The sequence below is a fragment of the Rhinolophus hipposideros genome (genome assembly GCF_964194185.1).
Source record: "Rhinolophus hipposideros genome assembly, chromosome: 3".
In the NCBI taxonomy this organism is placed as follows: Eukaryota; Metazoa; Chordata; class Mammalia; order Chiroptera; family Rhinolophidae; genus Rhinolophus; species Rhinolophus hipposideros.
Genome location: NC_138049.1, coordinates 107741243 through 107765397, shown reverse-complemented (window position 1 = coordinate 107765397; position 24155 = coordinate 107741243). Strand labels below are relative to the sequence as shown.

General features: G+C 50.7%; 3 protein-coding genes across 5 annotated transcripts; 1 reads left to right on the top strand and 2 right to left on the bottom strand.

Moving 5' to 3' along the window:
* The first annotated feature begins 210 nt into the window (after positions 1-210).
* Positions 211-3859, top strand: TUBB (tubulin beta class I). The gene is made up of 4 exons (XM_081044135.1): positions 211-548; positions 1864-1972; positions 2218-2328; positions 2618-3859. The coding sequence occupies exons 1-4, from the start codon at positions 492-494 to the stop codon at positions 3673-3675; spliced, it is 1335 nt and encodes a 444-aa protein (XP_080900261.1). The 5' UTR covers positions 211-491; the 3' UTR covers positions 3676-3859.
* Positions 3860-5974: 2115 nt separating this feature from the next.
* On the bottom strand, positions 5975-16201 carry FLOT1 (flotillin 1). Of its 3 annotated transcripts, none has more exons than XM_081044138.1 (13): positions 16073-16201; positions 15655-15711; positions 15285-15360; positions 15108-15198; positions 14768-14911; positions 14514-14633; positions 14330-14425; positions 13954-14106; positions 8837-9018; positions 8597-8642; positions 8345-8482; positions 7956-8120; positions 5975-6263 (listed from the first exon to the last, which is right to left on the bottom strand). In XM_081044138.1, the coding sequence occupies exons 2-13, from the start codon at positions 15695-15697 to the stop codon at positions 6234-6236; spliced, it is 1284 nt and encodes a 427-aa protein (XP_080900264.1). In that variant the 5' UTR covers positions 15698-15711; positions 16073-16201; the 3' UTR covers positions 5975-6233. The 3 variants fall into 3 exon arrangements, with proteins under 3 accessions (XP_080900264.1, XP_080900262.1, XP_080900263.1); XM_081044136.1 differs by having other exon boundaries at positions 15927-16185; XM_081044137.1 differs by lacking the exon at positions 16073-16201 and having other exon boundaries at positions 15655-15786.
* A 336-nt stretch (positions 16202-16537) lies between these two features.
* On the bottom strand, positions 16538-17862 carry IER3 (immediate early response 3). Its single transcript, XM_081044172.1, has 2 exons — positions 17546-17862; positions 16538-17444 (listed from the first exon to the last, which is right to left on the bottom strand). Exons 1-2 carry the CDS (start codon positions 17753-17755, stop codon positions 17184-17186), a joined length of 471 nt encoding a protein of 156 aa, XP_080900298.1. The 5' UTR covers positions 17756-17862; the 3' UTR covers positions 16538-17183.
* Positions 17863-24155: the final 6293 nt, after the last annotated feature.

The following is a 24155-nucleotide window of genomic DNA, read 5'->3' as shown; positions in this document are numbered from 1 at the left end:
AAACAACTCAGGCATAGAAGAAAGTCATCTTGGGCAAGGTCATTTTTCAAAAAAACGCCAAAAACCTAAAGCCAGTATCCACCCATTTGTCCCTTCATTTTGCAGCGTGGACAACAATAGAGGACTACAACTCCCAGAGAAGACTGCGCTCGCTCAGAGCAGAGACCAATGGACATAGGCTACCTAAACGGCATCGACCAATCAGGGCCTGCCTCGCGAAGGCTTTGTCTTGCAAGTGCGGCGCGGGAGCCTTCTCCCGCCTCCCAGCCCGGCGCACGCGCGCCCCGCCCTGCCCGCCTTCCCTCCAGCGCCCTGCCCTCTTCTTTCTCCCTCTCAGAACCTTCCTGCCGTCGCGTTCGGACCTAGCTGCTCCAACCTCCGGGGCACGTCCCCTCCTTCCAGCCTGCGACCAGCAACAGAGAAAAAAAATTTCATATTTTCTTGCCCCGTACACACCTTGAGGCGAGCAAAAAAAAAATTAAATTTGAACCATGAGGGAAATCGTGCACATCCAGGCCGGCCAGTGTGGCAACCAGATCGGTGCTAAGGTAAAGATTTTAAACCTTTTTTAACTCTTAACTTCTTTTTGAGAAGAAAAAAGTACAGATAAATTACGAAGAATGGTTGTGGGCTGTTTGCAGTTTCCATCCTTAGTCAATATTTGCCCAAAAGAAGTTTTATATGTATAACACATATTTGTAGCTGAAATTTGCATTTGAAAAATGGAGAATTATTTTTCTTCACACTCATTTTGGGAAGCTATCGAAAGCACCCTTGAGGATTGGGGGGCGGGAAGACCGAGGTTCTGAAAGGTTTTACTTCAAGGAGATCTAACGGTCCGAGGGCCGGGGAGGGAGGGAGATGCGGAAACTCGCCGAGACAAAGCAAGGCGAGGTTCCCCCATGTGCATCCAACCCCCTTGGCGGGTCTTCGTAGGGCCAAGCCCGAGGGGGAGGGGGCGAGCTGCAGAGTCCGGCTCCATAAAGGTGGGGGGACGTGGTGCTCTCGGGTGGGCTGCGCTGCGCGTTACCTCTACAAAAGAGTAGATAGAGATCTCCACGCGCCCACGATCCCCGTGGGGCAGGCCCATAGTTTTTCGAGGGTGGAAGGCTAATGTGTGCTGGATTCATTTTGCTTCCTTTATTTCGCTTTACAGAGACCCTTTTGGGCTTGGACAGATAAGAAAGAGGGCGGGAGAAGGGTTTTTTTTTTCTCTAAAGGGTCTCTCGGCACTAAATGGAAAGAAGAGGATCCTCATTTTAAGCAAGAGGGGAAAGCTAGTGAAGGGATAAAATTCCGAGACTAAGGGGATTTTTTTTTTTTTTTTTTTTTTGCGCGCGGGTACAGTGTAGCCGGGTAGGAAGTGCGGCTGCTACGTTGTAGCAGAAGGGCAGGGCCCTGCAGGGCGGGGACTGTGGCCCTGCAGGCCACCAGGTGGCGCGCTAGCCCGAGCCAGGTCCCGCCCCTCGCGCGCTGAATTCGCGCCTCGGCCCCGCCCACGCGTGACCCCTCCCTTTGTCGACGGCTGGGCGCGCGCTTTTGCTACAGTCTTGTGGGCTGCTGGCGATGGGCGACTGCGGTCCCTGGTTACCTCGGCTCTTTGTGCGCGGCGTGGAGGGGCGGTGCCCAGCTGGGGGGGCGAGGGGTACACTCACCTAATCAGGTCGGCTGCCTCTGCCCAGCCGGGTGTCTGCGATCGCCAGGCCCTTCCAGCTGGACGTTTCACATTCCAAGCACTGAAAGCTGCAGCTTTCCCAGGTGTGGGGGTGCCTAGGGGAATGGCGTGGCTGGCAGTTAGGTGGAGGCAGGGTCATAATCGGCTGGGACCTGAGCCGCTGACGGTTCATTGTTCTTTCCCCACAGTTCTGGGAGGTGATCAGTGATGAACATGGCATCGACCCCACTGGCACTTACCACGGCGACAGTGACCTGCAGCTGGATCGCATCTCCGTGTATTACAATGAAGCCACAGGTGAGGGAAGGAGCTCCGGTCTCATCTCTTCTCCTACTTCTGGGGTCTCCACCCTTTGGACGAATCCGTCCTCTCCCTTTGGAGGTCTTCCTCTCTGATTTCCACCACCCGTTGCCAAAGGCTAGCTCTGCTGCCACCTGGTGGCAGCGCCTGGAATCACAAGTTTAGGTCCCTAGCTGTCACCCAACGCCAATTTATTTACCTTCTATGTACTAATTGTCCCGGCTATACATTCTTACACGTAGGTGGAAAGTATGTTCCTCGTGCGATCTTGGTGGATCTAGAACCCGGGACCATGGACTCTGTTCGCTCAGGTCCTTTTGGCCAGATCTTCAGACCAGACAACTTTGTTTTTGGTGAGTTACACAGGTATTTGTAGATACCATATTCAATTTATTTGTGTGCAAGGGGACAGCAAGAGCTAGGAAATGATTGTTGTGCCTGAGAGTTTTTATAGGGCTGTGTTCTGGGATGTAATGGAGGGTGGGGGTGTGGCTGCCTTAGATGGTAAATTATGGGGGTGATAGATCACTGGTGAGGGAGGAAAACAGATCGATCCACAGGCATTGTTCCAAAAACTGAAAGGTGGAAACGTGGTTGTGTATGTGCCACATTTTATTAATCAAGCTTGCCTCCTGATTCCAGGTCAATCTGGGGCAGGCAACAACTGGGCCAAGGGCCACTATACAGAGGGGGCCGAGCTGGTTGACTCGGTCCTGGACGTGGTGCGGAAGGAGGCTGAGAGCTGTGACTGCCTGCAGGGCTTCCAGCTGACCCACTCGCTGGGGGGCGGTACGGGGTCCGGGATGGGCACGCTGCTCATCAGCAAGATCCGGGAAGAGTATCCCGACCGCATCATGAACACCTTCAGTGTGGTGCCCTCGCCCAAGGTGTCCGACACGGTGGTGGAGCCCTACAACGCCACCCTCTCCGTCCATCAGTTGGTAGAGAATACTGATGAGACCTACTGCATTGATAACGAGGCCCTTTACGACATCTGCTTCCGCACCCTCAAGCTGACCACACCAACCTATGGGGACCTGAACCACCTCGTCTCAGCCACCATGAGTGGTGTGACCACCTGCCTCCGCTTCCCTGGCCAGCTCAATGCTGACCTCCGCAAGCTTGCAGTCAACATGGTGCCCTTCCCACGCCTCCACTTCTTCATGCCTGGCTTTGCTCCTCTAACCAGCCGTGGAAGCCAGCAGTATCGGGCTCTCACTGTGCCCGAACTCACCCAGCAGGTATTCGATGCCAAGAACATGATGGCCGCCTGTGACCCCCGCCACGGCCGCTACCTGACTGTGGCCGCCGTGTTCCGGGGCCGCATGTCCATGAAGGAGGTTGACGAGCAGATGCTCAACGTGCAGAACAAGAACAGCAGCTACTTCGTGGAGTGGATCCCCAACAACGTGAAGACAGCTGTGTGCGACATCCCCCCGCGTGGCCTGAAGATGGCGGTCACCTTCATCGGCAACAGCACGGCCATCCAGGAGCTGTTCAAGCGCATCTCGGAGCAGTTCACGGCCATGTTCCGGCGCAAGGCCTTCCTGCACTGGTACACGGGCGAGGGCATGGACGAGATGGAGTTCACCGAGGCCGAGAGCAACATGAACGACCTGGTGTCCGAGTACCAGCAGTACCAGGACGCCACCGCAGAAGAGGAGGAGGATTTCGGTGAGGAGGCCGAAGAGGAGGCCTAAGGCCAAGCCCTGTCCATCACTCAGGCGTCTCAGTTCCTTCATTCAGCCTTCTTCCTCAGCTGCCCTTTTACTCTCCCTCAGAATTTGCGTTTTCTGCCTCTCTTTTTTCTTTGGGGGGGGGGTGGTTCTAGAACAGTGCCTGGCACATAAATGGGCGCTCAATAAATATTCATTGTTTGTTGAATGTCTCCTCTCTTTCCACTCTGGGAAATGTAGATTCTTCTCATTCTGAGTAATCTTGCATTTCCTTCTGGTGTCCATTCTTCCCATCTGTCCAGTTAATATTTCCCTCTCTGTTTTCAAGACAATTCTCCAAGAAGCTGGGTCTCATCCAGATCCTGTTTAGAACCATGTGCTGAAAACCCAGATGGATGACCACCGTCCTAAGCCCATGTGGTAGCCAAGGGGAAAGGAAACCACCCTAACTCGTAGGGAGAAGTCCCTACAGGAAAGGGTAGAGCTTCCCATTCTGGAGTAGTTTGGGAGTGGGATCCAGGCTATTAAAGTCCTGGTTTCCAGATATTTCCCTGCTCCTCTCTCAGCTTTGGGGGAGGTGTTAACAGTATTGTGTCCATTTTCAGTCTCCCTCCAAACTCCATCCTGAGCTGTTTCCTTTGTGGGGGTGTGCCCCACTCTGTCAAGTGGGATCCTTCCCTCTTTCATTTAACCTCCCTCTCACATTGGATCCCTTTCTCTGGTTGGAAAAGGGGGTTAACAGGAAAGGGACCAACTTTGGTCCCTAAGCCTCCAGACAGGCCCTCCCCATCCCCACTTTTTCTTACCCCCCAAAAATTCCAGTCTTGCTGTATGTGTGTGGAAAGGTATGTACTGCCACCTAAATGTTTGAGTTATTCCCCAGAAGGGATGGGACAGGATACCATCTTCTGGCAACCTCATGTTTTGCTATTGCCGTCTCCCCCCTACCCCTGGCTTTGTCCTACCCTGCACTTCAAATTTCTATTTTGTGTTGAATTAGCTTTTTTTCATATTGAAAAAAATGACATTGCCCCAAGAGCCAAAAATAAATGGGAATTGAAAAAAAAAATTGCAAGATGTGTGCTCATTTAGATTGCTGGTATAGACAAGGAGCTCAAGTTCACTTCCATATATATATACACATACATACATATACATACATGTATATACATATATGTATGTATGTGTATATATATATATATATATATATATATTCTGCTCTCTGAAAATTGATGAAAATATCCTAATACTTAATTGACTCTTATATCTTAATCCTTGGTATCCAAACAAGCCCACCACTGGTACCAGCCTTACTAGGATAGGTAGGATAGGCATAGGTTCAGATGCAGGAACTAGGGATCGAAATGAAAACAGACGAATGCCAAATAGTGCATTAAGTTGTCCTCAGACCAGCATCTGCCTGCTTGGAACCTGTAGAAATGCAGATTCTCAGGCTTCATGAGATGCACTGAGCCAGAAATGGGTTCCATCCCAGCAGCCTGTTTTAACTGCTCCAGTAGAACCTCATGAAGGGTGTGTCCAGATGGCTCAGTTGGTTAGAGTGCGAGCTCTCAACAAGGTTGGTTGAATTCCTACATGGGATGGTGGGCTGTGCCCCCTGCAACCAAAGATTGAAAACGGCAACTGGACTTGGAGTTGAGCTGTGCCCTCCACAACTAGATTGAAGGACTGACTTGGAGCTGATGGGCCCTGGAGAAACTTCCCCAATTAAAAAAGCTATATAACACTGATGGTTACTAATGTTAATAGCTACTTTAAAAAATAAAATCTCATGAACACAGTTAAAAGCCACTTGCAACATTTCCAATGGAGCAGCACATCAAGGGTTCCTTTGGGTTATGGATATTGTGCTATGTGCTGTAATCCTGTGGGTTTTCTCAGTCAACCTAAACTACAGATACCTAGTACAGGATTCCATGTCATGGTCCACTCTAAACTGCTTCACGTAATAATGCTTTTAAGTGTACAAAGTGAGTCTCAAAGACACCCTGGATATTTAAATCAATTTCCCTTGGACATATTTTTGGTAATTCCAGGGCCGAATGAAATTCTCAACAGTCCTTCCATATCAGCATGCTTTCTGACTAACGAACTTTTGGGGGGAAAAATTCTACAACTCTTAACAGTGTAAAAGTAACTTGCTCCCATCCTCAAAAGCCTACTGGAAGGGAACAAGCTCCATTCTAGCATTTTGATTGATTACTGTTTTGTTTAAAAGTTCAATACTCATTAACAGCTATTTGACAAGTTGACAACTTCCAGCCATCCCTCAGTCTTGGTCAGAAAATAATTGTGGACAACAGGCTGTCACAGTCTAGTTTAATTAGGATGTTAGACAAGTTGGGTGGGGTAGGATCAGAAAGCTGGCATGGGACCCCTGGGGGCTGGCAGTCTTGGTAGTGTGGGCCTGGGAAGGGGAGCAACCCTCCCCCTCCAAGGCAAGGCACAGGCTATTGGCAAGGAGATGAGGGTAAGACCCTACTGTGAAAACATGCTCAGGGAGGCCAGCTGACGGGCATGCAATGTGGGCACCATTCCGGCAACTTGAGCAGGTGGAGGCTTCAAGCTGTTCGCAAAGGCTTGTGGTTCACCTGGCAAAAGGGACAACAGTAGATGACACTTGGGAGCCAGACACGGTATTCTCCCAGGCCCCATTTGGACGAATGGGCTGCAGGGAGGACATGGACTTCCAGGAGTCTTCTAGTTTTTCCAGTACCGTACCTCACCCTTTTGCCAAGCAGACAGGATTCATGTATGACAATAAATAACTGACAGCATGGATGGACCAGAGGGTATTATGCCAAGTGAAATAAGAGAAAGACAAATACCATATGATTTCACTTATATGTGCAATCTAACGAACAAAAAAAACCAGACTGAGATAAAGAGAACAAACAGGTGGTTGCCAGAGGGGAGGGGGTGTGGGGGGCTGAGGGAAAAGGGAAGGGAGTGAGAAGTACAAATTGGTAGTTACAAAATAGTCATGGGGATGTAAAGTACAGCATAGAGGATATAGTCAATATGGTAACAACTATGGTGCCACATGGGGACTAATCGGGGGGAATCACTGCACAAAGTACATAAATGTCTAACCACTATGCTGTACACCTGAAACTAATATAAAATGTCAACTATAATTGAAAAATAACAAAAGTCTAACTCAGAAGCAGAGAGTAGAATGGTCATTGCCAGAAGCTGGAGGAAGGGAAATGGGTAGGTGATGGTCACAGGTATAAAGTTTTAGTTATATAAGATAAATTCTGGAGATCTATCGTACAGCATGCCTATAGCTAAAGACACTGAACATATACTGAACATTTGCTAAGAGGGTAGATCTGATGATAAGTGTTCTTAACACAAGTAGTAACAGGAGGAAACTGGGACATGAATATTTCTATAGTCTTCATGATGGTGATGGCTTCATGGATGTATACTTATCCCAAAGTCACTGAGTTGTAAACATTAAATTCATACAGCTTTTTACATGCCAATCATACTTCAATCAAGTGGTTTAAAACAACAAAGTCAATGAATTACTGAAAGGGTGTGGAAGGGGCCAGAGCTCTGCTTGCACAGACCCTCCATAACTCCCAGTCTTCCACTGCAGGCCTTCAGGAGGCTCCAAGGAACCCAGCTTGAAGGTCACTGAAATGGTCCAATGCTTTTCTTTATGAATGTATTTTTTATTTAACACACTTGTATATAGTAATTACTATGTGCTAGACAGTGTTCTAAACACTGTGCAAGTATTACTTATTTAATCCCCTTAACAGTTCAACAGGGTAGTTGCTATTATTAGCCTTTGAGGAAACAGGTACAGAGAGGTTGAGAACTCCAAGGTCACAGCTATCACGCACTGGAGCCAAGCTTCACACAAAACAGTCTGGTTCCAGAGCCCACTCTGACCTCTACCATAACCCACAAGTGAATAAACAGGCACCAAGAAAGGCAGTGACATGCTTTGGAATTAAATGTTGACAGGCTGCAACTAGTTCCTTGTACTAGAGATAGTCGGCCTGGGTTGAAAGCCCAGCTTCCTCAGCTTTCTAACATAGACTAAGTTATTTAACACACTGGAGTTCCGTTTCTTTACTCTGTAAAATACTACATAGTTCAAGACTAGTTTGATATAAAAAATTTTTTAATAAAAAACATTTGTGTAGAAACTCAGCACTGTCTGACACAAAGAAAGCAACTAATAAATGTCAACAGGCTGGGCATCTGCGTCACATGCCCCAGGAGCCCAGCAGTTCTGCTCCACGGCCCCCATGTGAGACCCTCACCTGCGAGATGCTGACACCCGTGAGTCTCTCCACACTCTCTGGCAGGCGGGTCAGGATGTCCAGGACTTCCCCCGTCACTTTGGCTGCCCCCACAGCCCCAGTTCCACTGGACACCAGTGTGATCTTATTGGCTGAGGTCAAGGGACCACTGATCTCCTCTGCCACCTGGTGGGGGAGATGTCCATTCAGCATCTGTGATCTGATCACACCCCTCCTAAAACACCTTACCCTGCATTTTAAGACACATGTCCTACTGATCATCCTCACTTTGGTCACTGGCTTTTAACTCCCACCCCTAATTTATGGTCCCCTATCCGGGTTCTCCCCAAACCCTTCACTTCCCCCACACCCATTCCCTGGCTCTCCTGGTGCCCACACAAGCCCCAAACCTGGGGCAGCTTCTCCAGCAGCATGTCCAGCTGGGCAGCCTCCTGGTACAGCTGGAACGCTTCTGCCTTCTTGGCCATCTGCTCAGCCTCGGCCCGGGCTCGGGCCCCTATGGCAAAGGCCTCAGCCTCCCCTCGCATCTGAGGAGGGTACAGGATACTGTGGTCATGATGGCGGCAGTTAAGCACAAGGAGCCCCAGCTCAAGAGCAATGCCCACTCCCCATAAGCCAGCAAGGGCCACCTCCTAACTCACCCTCACAGACTCAGCTTCTGCCTCTGCCTGCATAATCAGCTGGGACCTGGGCAAACAAGGGGGGTGAGGAAGCAGCTGAGGGAGGCCCTTGCTCCTGGGAGAGAGGCCCCCCTTCCCCCCGCGCTGGGGGTAGAGGCTCCTGCAACCTGAGTTCCACAGGAGTCCGGACAGTGAAGGCTCTTCCTCTGGGGGTGCCCAGGTGGTGAAGGAGCCAGGAAGGGCCAGGGAGGGGGCGTTTACTTCTCTGCCTCCGCGAGGCGCTCCAACTTGTAGCGCTCGGCTTCCGCAGGCTTGCGCACCCGGGCCTCCAGCTCCTTCTCTCGGCGGGCGATCTCCTGCTCCTGCACTGCCACCTGCTGGGCCCGCTCCACCACCTGCACCTGTACCCGCTGCTCCTCGATCTGCTGCTTCGTCTTGGCCACCTGGGGAGGAGGGACGCTCAGCGTCAGAGCTGAAGAGCAAGTGCACAGGAACTAGAGAGAAGCCAGGGCAGGTCTCCAGGGTGAAACATGAAAATAGCAGGCACATGGAGTCCATCCACAGTCGGCTCAGCTGGTCTGAGGATGTCCTGACCCTTCTCAGAGATGTCCCCAGGCAGCCTGTGTCAGAGCTGGCTAGGGCTGGGACCCAGTACCTGCCTCCCTCGGGCCAGACGCAGTGTGCCTCCGGGAGCTCCCATTACTGATTTCCCACCAGGTTACTGTTTTCCCTCCAGGGTGAGCACCGGGCGGGCCCTGGGCACAGTGAGGCCAGCTCCTACCTCCAGTCTCACTCAGCCCCATCCCCTTCTGTCCATCCGTGCTGTAACCTTACGCAAGCTGCTGCCAGCGCCAGCCCTGACTACTGCAGTAGCCTCCTACTGACTTTTTAAGGGGGCTGGGTGTGTGTGCGTGTGTTATCTTTTTAATTTTTTAATTTTTGTATAGGGTACAAATTCAAAAGAAAAAAGTAAACAGTGATAAGTAAGGCTTCCTCCCACCTAGTTCCTTAAACTACCTGGTTCCTTTCCACAGAAGAACCACTGTGACCAGCTTCTTGTGTTCCTTCCAGGAGCACTCTACAAGCATTTACAAGAATGTGTAGATACAGAACGCCTCTTTTTAAGGTAGGTTTCATTTTCTTATTCCTTGTAGAGAACAGGGAGCAGAACGCTCTTGCCAAGACATTGGTGAGGAGAGGTAAAGGGGAGGAGCGTATCTCCTTTCTGTTCAATTGCTCAGCTCAGCCACGCACCATCATCCCTGTGGGTGGCACCAACATGAGACGGTGGCCCTGCGTCTACTTGGCTCATCTGCTCACTCCAGAGGAAGGGTGCTGCTGGATATGGTTCCCTCACTGTCTTTGACCTAAAGATGGCAAGCCTGTTCCATTGCAGTTGCTCCCTACTCCAGAGAGAGCACCATCTCGCCCCGTGTGACAGGCACCCTGCCCTCGCCCCTCTCGTTAGGCCACCTTTCGGTGAAACTCAACCTCCAGTAGCTTCCTTGGAAAGAGTATGTGGGCAGTTAAGTTTTTTGAGATCTTGCTTCTGAGATTCTTATTCTACTCTTCTCTTTAAATTACAGTTGCGTACAGGCTACTATGGTGAAATTCATTTTCATCACAATTTTGAAGGCACTGCTCCATGGTCTTCTAGCTTAAGAAATCTGAAGTCACTTTGATGCCTGACCCTTTGGGATGTTTTTTTCTTTCTGGAAGCGTCTAGATCTTTTCTTTGTTCCAGGTGTTCTTAATTTCAGTGAGATGTTTCAATGTAGATGTTTTCCATTCACTGTATTGGGCACTTGGTAGGTTGTTTCAATCTAGAAACTCACACCCTTCAGAACAGATAAACATTTTGGAGTTTTTTCATTTGGTTATTTCCTCCCATTTTCTTTGTTCTGTTGGATCTACTGGACTGGCCTTTAATATTTTTATCTAATTTCCCCCATCTGTTCTGTTCCATTTTCTGGGAGATTAGAATTTCTCTTCCAACGTGACTTTTTTTTTCATTTCTGCCACCTTACTAATTTCTAAGAGCTTTTTGTTTTCTGTTCTACATCCTGACTTTCTGGATGTGAATTCTTCTCTTCTTACTGAGCATATTAATATTTAAAAGTTTTCTTCTTCCTGCATAGTATGTATCCTGCAAACAGCTTTGCTGTTTGTGGTTTTGGTGTGTCTTCCATGTTGCAGGAGCCCCTCACGTATCAGGTAATCCTTGCTTGTCTGCTCACAATGAGGAGGGTCTACAACACTGAAAGGAAACCCTGGGTTGTGGGTAAGGCTTGTGGACATAGAGCTTTACTCTAGGGTGATCCGGGCAGGCCACTTGCTGAGAAACCTCTGATTCAGGATTTTTACGTCTTTCCTTCTGAATTGGTCATGTTTCCTAGAGTAGTCTTCTGATCTATTCTTCGGAAGATGGAGATTCTGGGAGCTGAGTGGGGTAAGGGGGTGAGGGGAGGCTGCCAGCCTTCAGTCACTTCATGCCCCGTTACTGGTGTACCAGGCCCTTACCTGTGTCTGGCTGGCCCCGGATAACATCCTGTGGTTTACTCTCATCAGATAATAAATCTCCAGACGTCTACTGGGACAGAGAAGAGACCAGAGAAGGGACCCGAAGGCAGGGAGCCAGGAAAGGGCTCTAGCTGAGAAGTTGCTCTTCACCTGATTTTCCTGATTTAGACAGTCTTCATTGCAGCTCCAGGCCCCTGGCTGTGCCAGCTCCTGTGCCTCAGATCATGTCACTGTTTTCTCCCTGGCACCTTTGTCCTCAGCTGTCTCAGACATGCTTAGTCAATTACCATGGCTTTCCAGCTTCTAAAGTGATGCTATGGTTTCTATTCTTCTGTTCCCATTCTCTCTCTCTCTCTCTCTCTCTCTCCCTCTCTCCCTCCTAAAGTCTATCTGGTTTTAGTGAGGTTTTGAGAGTGCAATTAGCTGTACTTCTGCAATCCATCATCTTTGAAAAAGCTTCAAATGTGTCTCCCTGCTGTCTCTCTTCTGACAATCACAGAGCAGAGCCACAGAGCAGCCAGACTGATCCTTGTAAAGACATAAATTAGACCACAGCACCTCCCTTCTTAAAGTTCTCCAATAGCTTTCCATTGTGCTTTGAATTACAAGCCTCTATCATGGCTACCTGAACCCTATGTGATCGGGCCCTGCCTTCCTCTTCTTACAGCACACCAGCCATAACCCATCAGAAACCTCCTTTCTGTTTCTGGGACACACCAAGCTCTTTTCTACCTCAGGGCCTTTGCATGTGCTGGTCCCTCTGCCTAGCCACTAGACCTATATAAATTTAAATTATTTAACATTAAATAAAACTTAAAATTCAGTTCCTCAGTCACATTTCTTCAGCCCTATTTCAAGCGCTCAACATTACAGGACAAACCCAGAGCATTTCTATCACCACAAACGTTCTTTTGGAACATCACTGGCTTAGATACTCTTGGCCCACAACTCTGCATTGCTGGTTCTCTCTCATCTTCAGGTTTTATTTCATGTATCACTTCCTCAGTAGCTTTCTCTGACCACCGCTGACCTAACATCGTAACCCCTACTGCTTTCACATCACCTGTTATTTCCTTCATAGCACTTAAACACAATCATTAGAGCCTATGAAGTTGACTTACTTGCTTATTAGCTGTGTTGTACTGTAAGCTGAGAGCAGGAAACCTGTCTTATACCTACTTACATCCTCACCTTCAAAACAACGTCTGGAACATAGCAGGCACTTCGCAGATTATTTGTTGATTGAATTGTTATTTTCTGATTACCTAGTACAAAGCCTGGCACAAAATGAGGAACTTATAAAAAATTGAACAGAGCCCTAACCAGCCCAATCCGCTGATGTGCAGACAAGGAAAGCCAAGTGTAGAGAGCTAAGGATCTCATCCTTAGTCTAAGCCATGTGAGTTATTTTCACTACGTTACTGCTTCTCAAACTCCAATATATACACAGATCAACTAGGGATTTTGTTAAAATGCAGATTCTGATTCAGTCTGGGCCAGAGCCTGAGACTTTGTATTTTAATCACTATTCCTATATTCCTAGTCACTATATTTTAATCACTATAGTGACGCTACAGCTGGCATGCAGCCCACGCTCAGAGTAGCAAAGCACTATGTCACACACAACTCTGTCAAGCCACTCAGGAATTTATCATCACAACTAGAGATGGTTTGCCCCTCATTATGCTTTCAGCCTGTAGCAACTCTTGGCAAAAATGAATCTCATATTTCTATCCTTTGGGTAAAGGTCTCAAAGTATGCTTGATTCTTATTATTCATAGTAGTTCTGTTCTATGAACACTGAATTAGCAAGTACTTATTTTGATCCAAGCGGAAATACAGGGTTAGGTTCCTATGAGTCTCTGGGCACAACATTTTTATCAACAGATCAACATATAATCTTGTTTTATGTGTGCTTCAGTTTAAAGACACCTTATGTAATAAATATCGTGGATTCATTGTCAATGAACTCAGAGCCGACAGTGCTGTAACTCATGCCTACGTGAAGCTTCTCTAACACATGTGTTTTTTTCCATAAGGCACACCCCATCATTCTTGCGCTTAGAACACTGGACACCATTTTCAGCACTATGCTTGGGGGCCATTTTAAACAGCAAAACTACCAACAAAGAACACGAAAATGTGAAAAACGTGGCAGGAAACATACTATGAAAATGACACTGTTAACAATACAAGAGTTGAAAGAAGACAGGACGTCTTCACACTCAACGAGACCTATGCATCAGACAATTCAGAATGTCGCCTCTCTGCAGGTCTGCAAACCCCCACAAAAGCGCTGCGAGTACTGATTTTTGGGTTATCAGTAAATTTTAGAGAGTAGGCGTGTTCTCAGTACAGAATTGCGTGAGAACTATACATGCTTGCAGTACTGAAGGCTGCCCACATCTCACTTTGCGGGATTCAAAGCCCAACTCCATGTTTTCCTTCCTCACACCCTTCTTTGGTCACTAGGGCAGCCCTGTGCACGGGAGAAAAAGGCGCCCTTTCCTTGGGTGGATGCAGACCTACTGGCCCATGACAGAAGGCTTAGTTGGGCTGGATCTCAGCTCGGGTTCACCCCTCATCCAGGTGCTCTTGCACAGGACACAGCCTGCCCCAAACACATGATTTGCCCTACTGATCATATACTTTCTTGGCCTTATCCTTGTTTTTCAGCAGAAATATTTAGGTCTTTTAAATCCTCCTCGTATGGAGGAGCTAGGTCAGAAATGGAGTGCCAGATGAGGGGATCAGAGTTAGAATATGAGAAAACGGTGGCCTGAGATGGATGGAGGGCCTGAGAGGAATGGAGCAGGGTAAGTCCCGCCCGGCCACCTTGCCAGTGTGGGGGCTCTGACCTGCAGCTGATAGGCCAAGTCAGCCTGTGCCCGGCGGGTGTTGACCTCGATGTCATACACGGCCTTCTTCAGCTCGTAGTCCCTCTGCGCCTTAGCCATGTCAATCTCACTCAGGTACTGTGCTGACACCTTTTCCTGCTTGGCCTTGGCCTCCTGTCCACACAGAGATCAGGTAGGGAGTCAGAGCAGGGAGAGGAAGGCCCAGGGCAAGAGCCTGCTACCCACCGGACTCCCCTGCCTTCGCCCCAGCCCTGGACTCGTCTATTTCCTGCCAACCCAGTCCCACCAGCCCCCAGGCAGTTGTGCCCCTTTCAGCTCTTCTACCACCGTGAGCCCAAAAAGTCCACAGTGACCAAGTGACCCCCATCTCTCTCACCCGGATCCCAGCATCTCTCTTGGCCTCTGCTTCTCCAATCCGAGCATCTTTTTGGACTTGAGCGGTTCGAGCCTTCCCCAAGGAGTGCAAATAGTCCTGTGGGACAGGTGCAGAAATCAGAGTCCTTGGGAGCATTTAAGAGAAGGGAGCAGGGAAACAAAGAGGACCAACTGTCTAGGCTTACCTGATCATCATGAATGTCCTTCAGGGTGTAGCTGACCACGCTGATGCCCATGTTGACCAGGTCTGAGGAGGCCACTTTGAAAACCTGCTCTGAGAATTTCTGCCTGTCCTTATAGATTTCCTAGGATAATAGGATGGTGGGAAGGAGGCACTTAAGCTCTCAGAACCTCTGGCCACTGTTGCCCACAGACTAGCCCAGTCCTTGGGCCCCCCGCAACCTGGCATCCCTCACAGCTCCCCGGCCACCAGGCCCACCTCCACAGTCATGTGTGCCATGATAGCTCTCTGGTGGCCCTCCAGTGTCTCCAGGGCGATGTGGGCAATCTCAGCCTCTGTCTTCCCCAGGAACATCTGGCAGGCTGCTGCCAACATCTCCTTGTTCTGCCCCTGGATTTTCACCTGTAGCCAGAGGAAGTATAGGAAGGGTGTGGCATTGGGGGGGGTTGTCTCATGAAGCAGGGAGGAAGCAGGGAGAGAAGGGAGAAGGAGTCAAGTACTCTGGAGAAAGTGAGACTAGCAGAGAATATCCTTACAGCCTAGGACAGAGAAGGTGATGGGGCAGTGGACTCTGGGGGAAAGGCTCTGAAAGCCTCACCTGGGCAATGCCAGTGACTGAGATGGGGACCCCATGGCGAGTGTAAACCTTTTCACTCTTGACATTGAGGGTCAATGTGTTGAGAGAGATCCTAGAGGGAAAAAGGAGAGTGAACAGTGAGGAAAAGAGGAAAGAAAGAAAATTGGGACTCCCCTCCCTGGCTGTCTTCCTACCCACCTCTGGATCTGCTGGATGCAGGGCAGGACAAAGACTCGTCCTCCTGCCACCATGACTGGGGGGCTCCGGCAGAAACCTGCAAGGTGAGAGGCCAGTGAGCTGCAGGAGCTGCAGTAGAGCTAGAATATGGAAGACTGGAGAACTGGGGGAGGGAGGAGGGGCGATCCCCTCGAGGAAATCTGGGAGCTGGGGGGGAGGCAGTCTGGGCCTGGAAAGGTTAGCGGCTGGGAATCCCCAGCTTGCAAGCTTGGGTGGGGGGAGGGGGAGGGGCGAAGGCCCGGCGCTCGCGGAGCTCGGAGGGAGGCGGGGGCCGGGGCAGAGCCCAGACTCGCAGGGCTTTGGGGGACGCCGAGAAGAGAACAATACTTACCGGAGACTACCATGGCCTCATTTGGGCCACAGGTGAAAAACATGGCTCAAGCGGGAGCTGGAGGAGAGGAAAGACAGCCTTTGCAGAAGGGGACGGGGCGCTGTGGAGTCCACCGGAGTGACTCCCTTTCCCGTCAGTCCCGCCCAGCCTGCAGCCACCGCCGCCCAGTTCCTTCCGCACCCAGGGGTCCGCTAAGGCGGAAATCCTACAAAACCCCCGAGACTCCCTCCCGCCTGCTTACGGCCACTGCCAGCCCCTGGTCGCGTCCCCACCTGCAGTGAGGCCGGTTTCCCGGGTCTGACACGGTTCTCCCCCGCCTAGGGGCCCCAGACCTCGCGCCACCCTCCCCGCCCTTCCACAGCCGACTCCATCTCCCCTCCGCCGCCTCCCTTCCCGAACTCCCGCGGCTGCCGGGGACCTGGGAGCGGAGCCCGCAGCTCCTGCGCACGGCCTTCCGGGAGCTGGGCCTGCAGACGAGCGTGCGCCCCCCACACGGCCGCGCCCGGGGCTGCGGCAACGCGCCCCGCCCCCGCCCGGCCGCGGCCCCGCCCCCGCCCCGCCCCTTTCCCGGCAGGCCCCGCTCAGAGCGCCGCCCGCCCGCCGCTGTGGTCCCAGCCTCCCCCACCCACCCGCGTCCCTCCCGGGCGCTGCCCGCTCCGCCCCCGGGCGCGCGACGTGCCCTCCGTGGGCCCGGACCCGGGGTATTGCCTCATCTTGGAGGTGCCCCGCGGCAACTAGCTGGGCAAACCGCAGACTGGGCAACGACCGTCCGCGTCCGGTCACGCGATGCAGGGTTGCGTGATCCGGGAAGAGGGCTGGGCCCTGAGGAGCGCCTCCTGGGGCCGTGGCAAATGGCTGCGGCAAAGATACGCTCAGATGACTGCTGACTGCAAAATCGAGTTTATTTGTGTTCACAGAACATACCGGGCGACCCTTCAGCCGCCCCCGACAGCCCCCGCCTCCCACTCCGTAGCCACCCTTTGCGGACAACTTCGAAGAGATGGAAGGCCAAGGACTTTTTTCCCAACGGCCCACCGAAGCTTCACGATCGAGCCCGGGGGTTGCGATGCCGGAGGACAGTGTCGCCGCGCGTAACTCCCCGCGGGGCGCCCTCCGGACCCTGAGTCCGTCTCCCCCGGGCGAGGCGCGTCCACCAATCCCACCACGCTCAATAAATACCAGGAGACCTGCATGTGCAGCGGGGCGCACGTCTCGCACCCTCGCATAAGTTAAAATAAATATTACACAGACCCCTCCATCACTTAGGGGACATACATAAATACACATAAATATCAGGAGCAATGAGACATAAGTTAACGCGCTCTCCTCCTCCTCCTCCTCCTCCTCCCGCCCGGCCCGGCCCGGCAGGTCCGCGCGTGGCCCCTCCCGGTGCAGCGTGGCGGCTCCCCGGTCGTGTCGAGTGCGAACTGCCTCGGGAGTCCCAGTTTGGGATACGCGCTCCCGCGCCACACGCAGCTGGTGTTTCTTAGGCTTTTCAAACTGCTGTTGGGGGTTGTGGGGAGTCGCGGTTAGAAGGCGGCTGGGTGCTGCTGGAGGAAAGAGCTGAGGTCCAGAGCGTAGTCCGAGGGCTCCGCGGTCAGATGAAGGGGCTCCAGGGCCGGGGGCGCAGGGGAGGGCTCCGCGGCCGCGGCGCTGGGGGCGTGCTCCCGGGCTAGGGGCGCCGGCACGCCTTCTTCAGCCATCAGGATCTGGCAGAAGACCACGGCGAGCAGGAGAAACAGGAGCCTTTTGGCAGGGTTCGGGTCCTCGGCTGGCAGCTGGCGCCGGACCTGAGGGGAGACAGCCAAGGGGACAGGTCAGCTCAGGGCCCCGACGTCTGGTCGTTCCCCCACTCCGACGCTCCCTCGGGCGACACTTCAGCGACACTCACCACTCGCGGGTAGAGGACCCTCCGGCTGCGCTTTCGGTGCCCGCGGGAGACGCTGGGGCGCGCGGCGGAGGCCACTGCAGGCTCCGGGAGAGGATCGAAGGTGAAGATCTCAGGACCGGAGCCCCTCCGGGATCCCGGGCTGGTGGAGGGTACCGGGGTCGGGGCCCGCAGGACTGTCATGGTGGGAAGGGAGCTGCGAGAGTGACACATGGTGCGCTGAGCAGAGCCGACGGACGAGTGCGGCCCCGCAGCCGAGCTGAGCTAGTTAAGTGTGCCTGATTGGGCGGGCCCTTCGCAACTCCACCCCGGCGGGGAGCGTAGGCAGGCCGGCGCAGGTGGGAAATTCCGACGATTAAGCAAAGGAGGGGGTGGAGACTTGGCCTGTTAAGCCTAGGTGCCCGAGTGTGTGTTGTGAGTGTGTGAGTTGTGAGTGGGGGTGGGTGAAATCCCGGGCTGCACGCACATGTCGGGACATGTGGCAGCTGGAGAGGGGCCCACGCACAGCTTAGGAGAGGTTCAGTCACAGGCCCATCTCCCGGGAGGCATCAGGGTTTCCATAAGGCAGTCTGGCCGTCCTGCTACAATACTGACCCAGCCAAATCAATGAACCACAGTTACACAGGTACATTCACACACTTGTAGATACACACAGAGAACACACACCCCAAGAGGGAGGTCATTACAGAAATAGTCAAGCAGCAGAAGAAAAATGAACATAATTGCACACGCGGATCCAACCCTGCCTGTCTTAGAACACAGGAAAACACACATACAAACATTCACACATACAATACATTGTAGGGGTGGAAAAATTTTCCCTTCTTCCCTTCTAGATTTTTCAGTTGGTCTACTAATTAAATTGACATAAGACATTAACAGGATGAAAACCAATTTAATCACATACTTACAGGAGTCCATGAAAACCTGAGAGTCAATGATAGGCAGTTGAGGCTCATGTGCCATCCTAAGGAATGGGGGCTAAGGAATGGGATAGGGGTCTGGGGTTCACCGGGAGGAGGACAGATCACAGGAAGACAAGAAGAGCAGATGTTTGGTGAGCAGATGTTTGGCCTGCCCAGCCCCAGAATCTTTCAGATAAAAAAGTTCTCTGGTAATAGCTTTCTTCCTGGTACAGGCCCCTAATAAATTCTTTTAGGCAGTTAAGGGAGAAGTGGGAATAGCTTTTCCTGAGTCCACTGGGTCTCAATTGCCTTCAGCTCAATCCACATACCAAAGTGGCATAATCTGGGGTGGCATATTGTACCCCCCTTCAACATGCACATCACACACACACACACACACACACACACACACACACAGCAAAAGTGCAGAGACCGCACAGGACAACCCAGAAAAGTTACCCACTTGGGTGTTCATACAAAGCTTGGACAGAGGACCACAAAATACGAAGGCAGGAGGTTAGCAGTCACCCAGATTTGTCTCTTGTTATTTAGATCAAATAACAAAATTCATGTGAAGAGCATTTTAAATTGTGAGGCATTATGCAAATGTTGTGGTAATGGTTATAACTCACCTTACGACTGAATTTACACATTCTCATAACTCAGTTGCTCATGGACAGAATTTATCATCTTTTGGGCATTCACAGTGCAAGGCACCCTGTTAAAGGTACTGTTGGAGGTACTGAGGTTGGTTTCTGCGTGCTTGCTGCTGAGGGCACCTCAGGGTGGGCCTGACCAGAACTCCTTGAGGGTCCTAAGGAAATGGAAGACAGTATTAGGGGGACTCAGAAAAGCTAGTGCTCACTAATGAATGAGGTGAGGCTGCATGGAAGCATGGATGTGAGATGACCTTGAGCAGTGGGTGGGAAACCACAGAGTCAGATGTAGACGATGACTGTGAGAAAGAGAATGGAATCAGCAAAGGCCTTGAGCTGGAAAAGTACAGCCTGTGTTTGGGGAATCACAAAGAAAACAGTCCTGGACTAAGTTCCCAGTAAAGGAGTAGTGGGAAGTCATGAGGACTGGGAAGGATTTGGGCAAAGGGGGGAGAGCTTAGCTCCCAGGCCAGGAATCTGGATGTGACTAGGTGGAGCTTGTGGGCACAGGATGACAACAGGGCACTTCAAGCTGGGTGCTGAGGGACAAGGAGTGTGCCCTGGATGGAGAGACATGGAGGAAGGGGCAGGAAGCTATTACAGAGGTGCAGTAGGAGGTAACAGGGCCTTACCAGGCCATGGCTGAGGGACCCAGATGAGGGAGTGGGGGGGGGGGTGGCGCTACCTGACATTCCTAGCATGAGATCACTAGAACTTAACAATAGGATGGATTTCAATAGAGTCAGGGAGCATGGAGAGAGGGTGCTGACAGCAGAGAATGAAGGCAGTAAAGCTGACTCCAGAGATGTGAAATGCCTCGGGCTCAGATCTTTACATTGGATCTTACTATGCCTGACACACACAGTGAGCACATGCATGAACCCTTCATTAGAGACTGTATCACACATGTCTTTGTGTCCTTGTGTCCGCCATAGAACCTAGCACGGGGCCTTGTGTGTACCAGTCACTCAGTAATCTTGATAAATGAAAGGTGAAAATGCAAAATTGAAAATGCACACACTGGCAGGGTCACCCCAAGCTTTGAGACATGGCTACATTTCTTCAAATCCAACATTCAAATTTGTAACATCTTAAGAAAGCTGGGACAATTCTTACACAGACACCAAACAAGGAACACCTACGGGCATTTCTCAACCAGGGTTGTGTGGGGATGCAAACAAGGGGACAGCCCCACAATTGGGCTAGAAATTGATACATTATTTCTGTATATACAATTGCTTCGTAGGCCTATATGTCACTTTATCTTACTGTGTTTCCCCGAAAATAAGACCTAGCCGGACCATCAGCTCTAATGCGTCTTTTAGAGCAAAAATTAATATAAGACCTGGTCTTATTTTAATATAAGACAGTGTATAATATAATATAATATAATATAATATAATATAATACCTGGTCTTATGTTAATTTTTGCTCCAAAAGACGCATTAGAGCTGATGGTCTGGGTAGGTCTTATTTTTGGGGAAACACGGTACCTACTACATCTAAACACATGGGACCCCTTCAGCATTACACACTTTTTCCTAACAAGCATAAAATACACCTCCTCTACAAACAAAGACATATCCCTTTCCCACACCTGCCTTTCAAAGCCGCCATCATTCTTACACCTGCACCCAAGCACAGTGAGCGAGCCTGCATACCCACCTACACCTTTATTCCAAGGCAACCTGCACACTACACAATGACCAACATAAATCCATGATTACTTACATGTGTGGACGGGCCCACATGCCCAGACAGACATAAATTGGGGGCGGGGGGAGATCGTGATGATGGAAGAAAACTGCTCAGTGGTGGAGGTGGGGGAGGCACCCGGACGAAGAATGCATACTTGTTTATGACGGAAATTTCCCCAGGCCATTAGGCAGGGGAGGGGAGTAAAAGGAGGATGTCAGGATCTTGTCTCACCACTACCTCCCACATCTGGAATCAGGACTTCCAGCTGGGCCTAGTTAGCCTCACTGTCCTTCTGGCACAGAGAGACCTTTCGCTGTGGCAAGACCAGAATGGGACAAAGAGGAGAACTAGAGAAGCCATTCCTTCTGCTATCCTCAGAGACCCAGGGCTCTGCCCCACCCCACCCACCCCACACAGGAAGCTAGGAAAGGTTGAAAGTGAATCATTAAACTAATAAGGGAGTGCAGAGGTGAGGGCCAAACGATGAGTTAAGGCCAGAAAGGGCCAGGGGCTGAGACCAGCAGCTGGACTGGTTCTTACTGCCCTAATCCTAGGAAAACAGGCCCGTAGGCCCATTCATTTCCAGCTCTCCTCATTTCCTTCCATCTTCCTGAGATCACCGTGTTCCTTCATTCCCCTCCTTTGACCTGTTACTGTGACCTCCCACTAACCTCTTTCTTAGCCCCTTGTTTGTTTTCTTCATAACATTCACCACAGTGGGGTATTCTTTTGTGTATCTGTTTACTTTTTGTTGTTGCGTGTCTCCCCCACTGAAATATGATCGCCATGAATATCCAGGAGCACATTTGCTCTTTTCCTCACGATATCTCCGTGCCATCTCCAGTACTAGGCCTTCCATCTAGTAGAGGCTTAATAAATACTCTTCATTCCATCTCCTCTGAGGAGCTGCACCTCACGCCCAGAGGTGTCTGTGTCTGTTTACACGGCTGTGCCCCTTCAGAGGCCCCCAGACTGCCTCTTCACTGAGGAGGTTGGGGGGTGCTCAGCTGAGGCTCAGGAACCACTGTAGAGGCGATGAAGCAAAGCCTGGCCCTCAACCCTTGTCAGTCCCTGACCTAAAGGGGAGCCATACTTGCACCCCACTGGTAGTACTCCTGCATCGCAGAGCCAGGCTAGAATGGCAGACAAAGTTAATGGGAGGAGGTGGAATGGGCAGGGGACGGGGGACAAATGGTGGGAAGTGGGAGCTTCTGAGAAAGGGAAGCAGGGATGGAGGGATGGAGCAGGGTCCTGCGGTCAGGGCAGGAAACTCTTCTGGCATGGAATTAACCGCTGGTTGTTTGCCGAAAAGTGAAAGAATTCAGACTCATAAAAGTAGGAGAGCAAAGGAAGTTTTTATTAAAGGTTGGGCAAAGAGAGAGTGCCCGTGTCCAAAGATGGCAGCTGCCATGGGTTTCTGTTTAAAAGACAAATACTGGCAAAAAGGAGTTTGCCAGGACACAGTCTGATAAGGACAGCTGCCATAGGTAGTAAGGAGAGAAACAGCTGTGGGGGGTGGGAGGGGTGTCACCGGGGCAGAGCATTAGAGTGGACAGCCGTGCTGATTTTTAGGTTAGCTTCCTCTTATATAGGAAAGGGGCAATTGGTCAGGCAGGTCTGAGGGCTGACATCCTTCCTGGGCTCTGGTCTGTTTTGAAGACGAAGTTATCCCTGGACTCCAGACTCAAAGTCGGCCATGGCGGCCTGGGACTTTATGCGTCACCAGTAAAATCTGCAAGGGAGCTATAAATTGGATACCAGTGTCTGGGCACCTGAGGATTAAGAAACTGCTCTTTTTAGGTTAGGATTTTGTTAATTAAGTGGATTCATGAGGTATGGGTAGCCTTAAGAAAGAGAACAGAATAGAGTTCTTAAGTTAATCAGTGAGGGGAGAAACGAAGAGGAAACAGATGAATATCAGGATGGATCTAACTGCAAACTAAGTCTAATTACAGATAGCTAGATAGCGAGCTCTGTGGTGAGTCAAACTGCAAACTATCTAAGTCTAACTGCATTATAGATTTATTGAATTTCACCCTTACACATTGGTGGTAGATGAAGGGTGCGGGAGAAAACAAAGCGGGGCAATCCCTGGGATTGGATCAAAAGTAAAAAGGAGAGACACATACTTCTTTTACATTGGTGGGTATAGGATAGTTAGTTAACATTTACAGCACATAGAGATGGTATTTGGGGAACAAGATAACAATGATGGATTTTGTAGTTTCCTGCTCTGGTGTGGTGCCTTGTGCCCCGTCAGGGGTCCGGAAAAGAGGATTACTCTGACGTTCCAAGGGTATGTTATCTTAGATGCAAAAAGACAATACACAGGCTCACTTAAGGTAAAGATTGACCTTTGTCGTGGAAGCTACAGGCCAAGGATGTGACTACCGGCCATGACCCACTTTTAGTTAGAAATTTTTGTGTTCAGACCATCCTGTGTGGTTAATTTCAGTCTCTGAGTTTGTAGGTCCTGCCATGTGGGCCTCCTCTGAATTTGTCAGGTTTAGTGTGTGCCCCTTTTTCGTCCACAGAAAGGAAACATGAGGAAGCAAAAAGAGCATATTATCATCCAGCTCTGAATGAGCTGGTGTTAAAGAAAACTGGGTTTAAATTCCCAGCTCTGCTACTTATGTGATATTGGGCCAGCTACTTAGCTTCTGTGAGAATGTTCCCTCAATTGAAAAGTAGGCAAATTGGCCTTAAGGCTGTTGCGAAGATTAAGACTATGAATTACTGCTCCTCATGGGTGCCTGTTCTGTGGTGGTCATTATTATGACCATGGGAAGAGGTGCTGCTTTGGAGCAGACCGGAGCAGCAGTGAGCAAATCCAGGAGTAGGAGTAGGAGGCCGGGATGAAAAAATAGCCTCCAAGTGCTGAGATCATCAGGAGAAATGATTTCTCTTTCTCCTTTTGTTCCCTCTTCCCTCCTTCTCCATCTCAGGCTATGTTTGTGACTTTTTCTTTTCTCCAGAGGAGCAGGCTCCTGCATTCGTAGTTTTCATTCAGCCAATGAGAGTGCTTTTAAACATCCTTTCGCTGGCTCCCATGCTGTCCATGCTGGCCAGAACAGTTCTTGCCAGAGGCGTGGTAGTAGGTCAGGGGGTAAGTTCTTGACAGCAAGTTAATCAGTGACCCTGGAAGACTTCATTCTGACCTTAGGAGGGCCAAGATCAGGCCAGGGCACTTTTCCTGACGCAAAAGGATGGCAAAAGAGGCTGGAGCCCCAAGGCAAGTTCACAGAAAGAGGTGTCCCTGTGCTGGGATGTAGCTCAGCACAACTCAGCCAAAATTCCCTGAGGGCTGCTGAGAGTGGGGAGCTGGGAAGGGGACCCGGCACCCCTTTTCTGTGT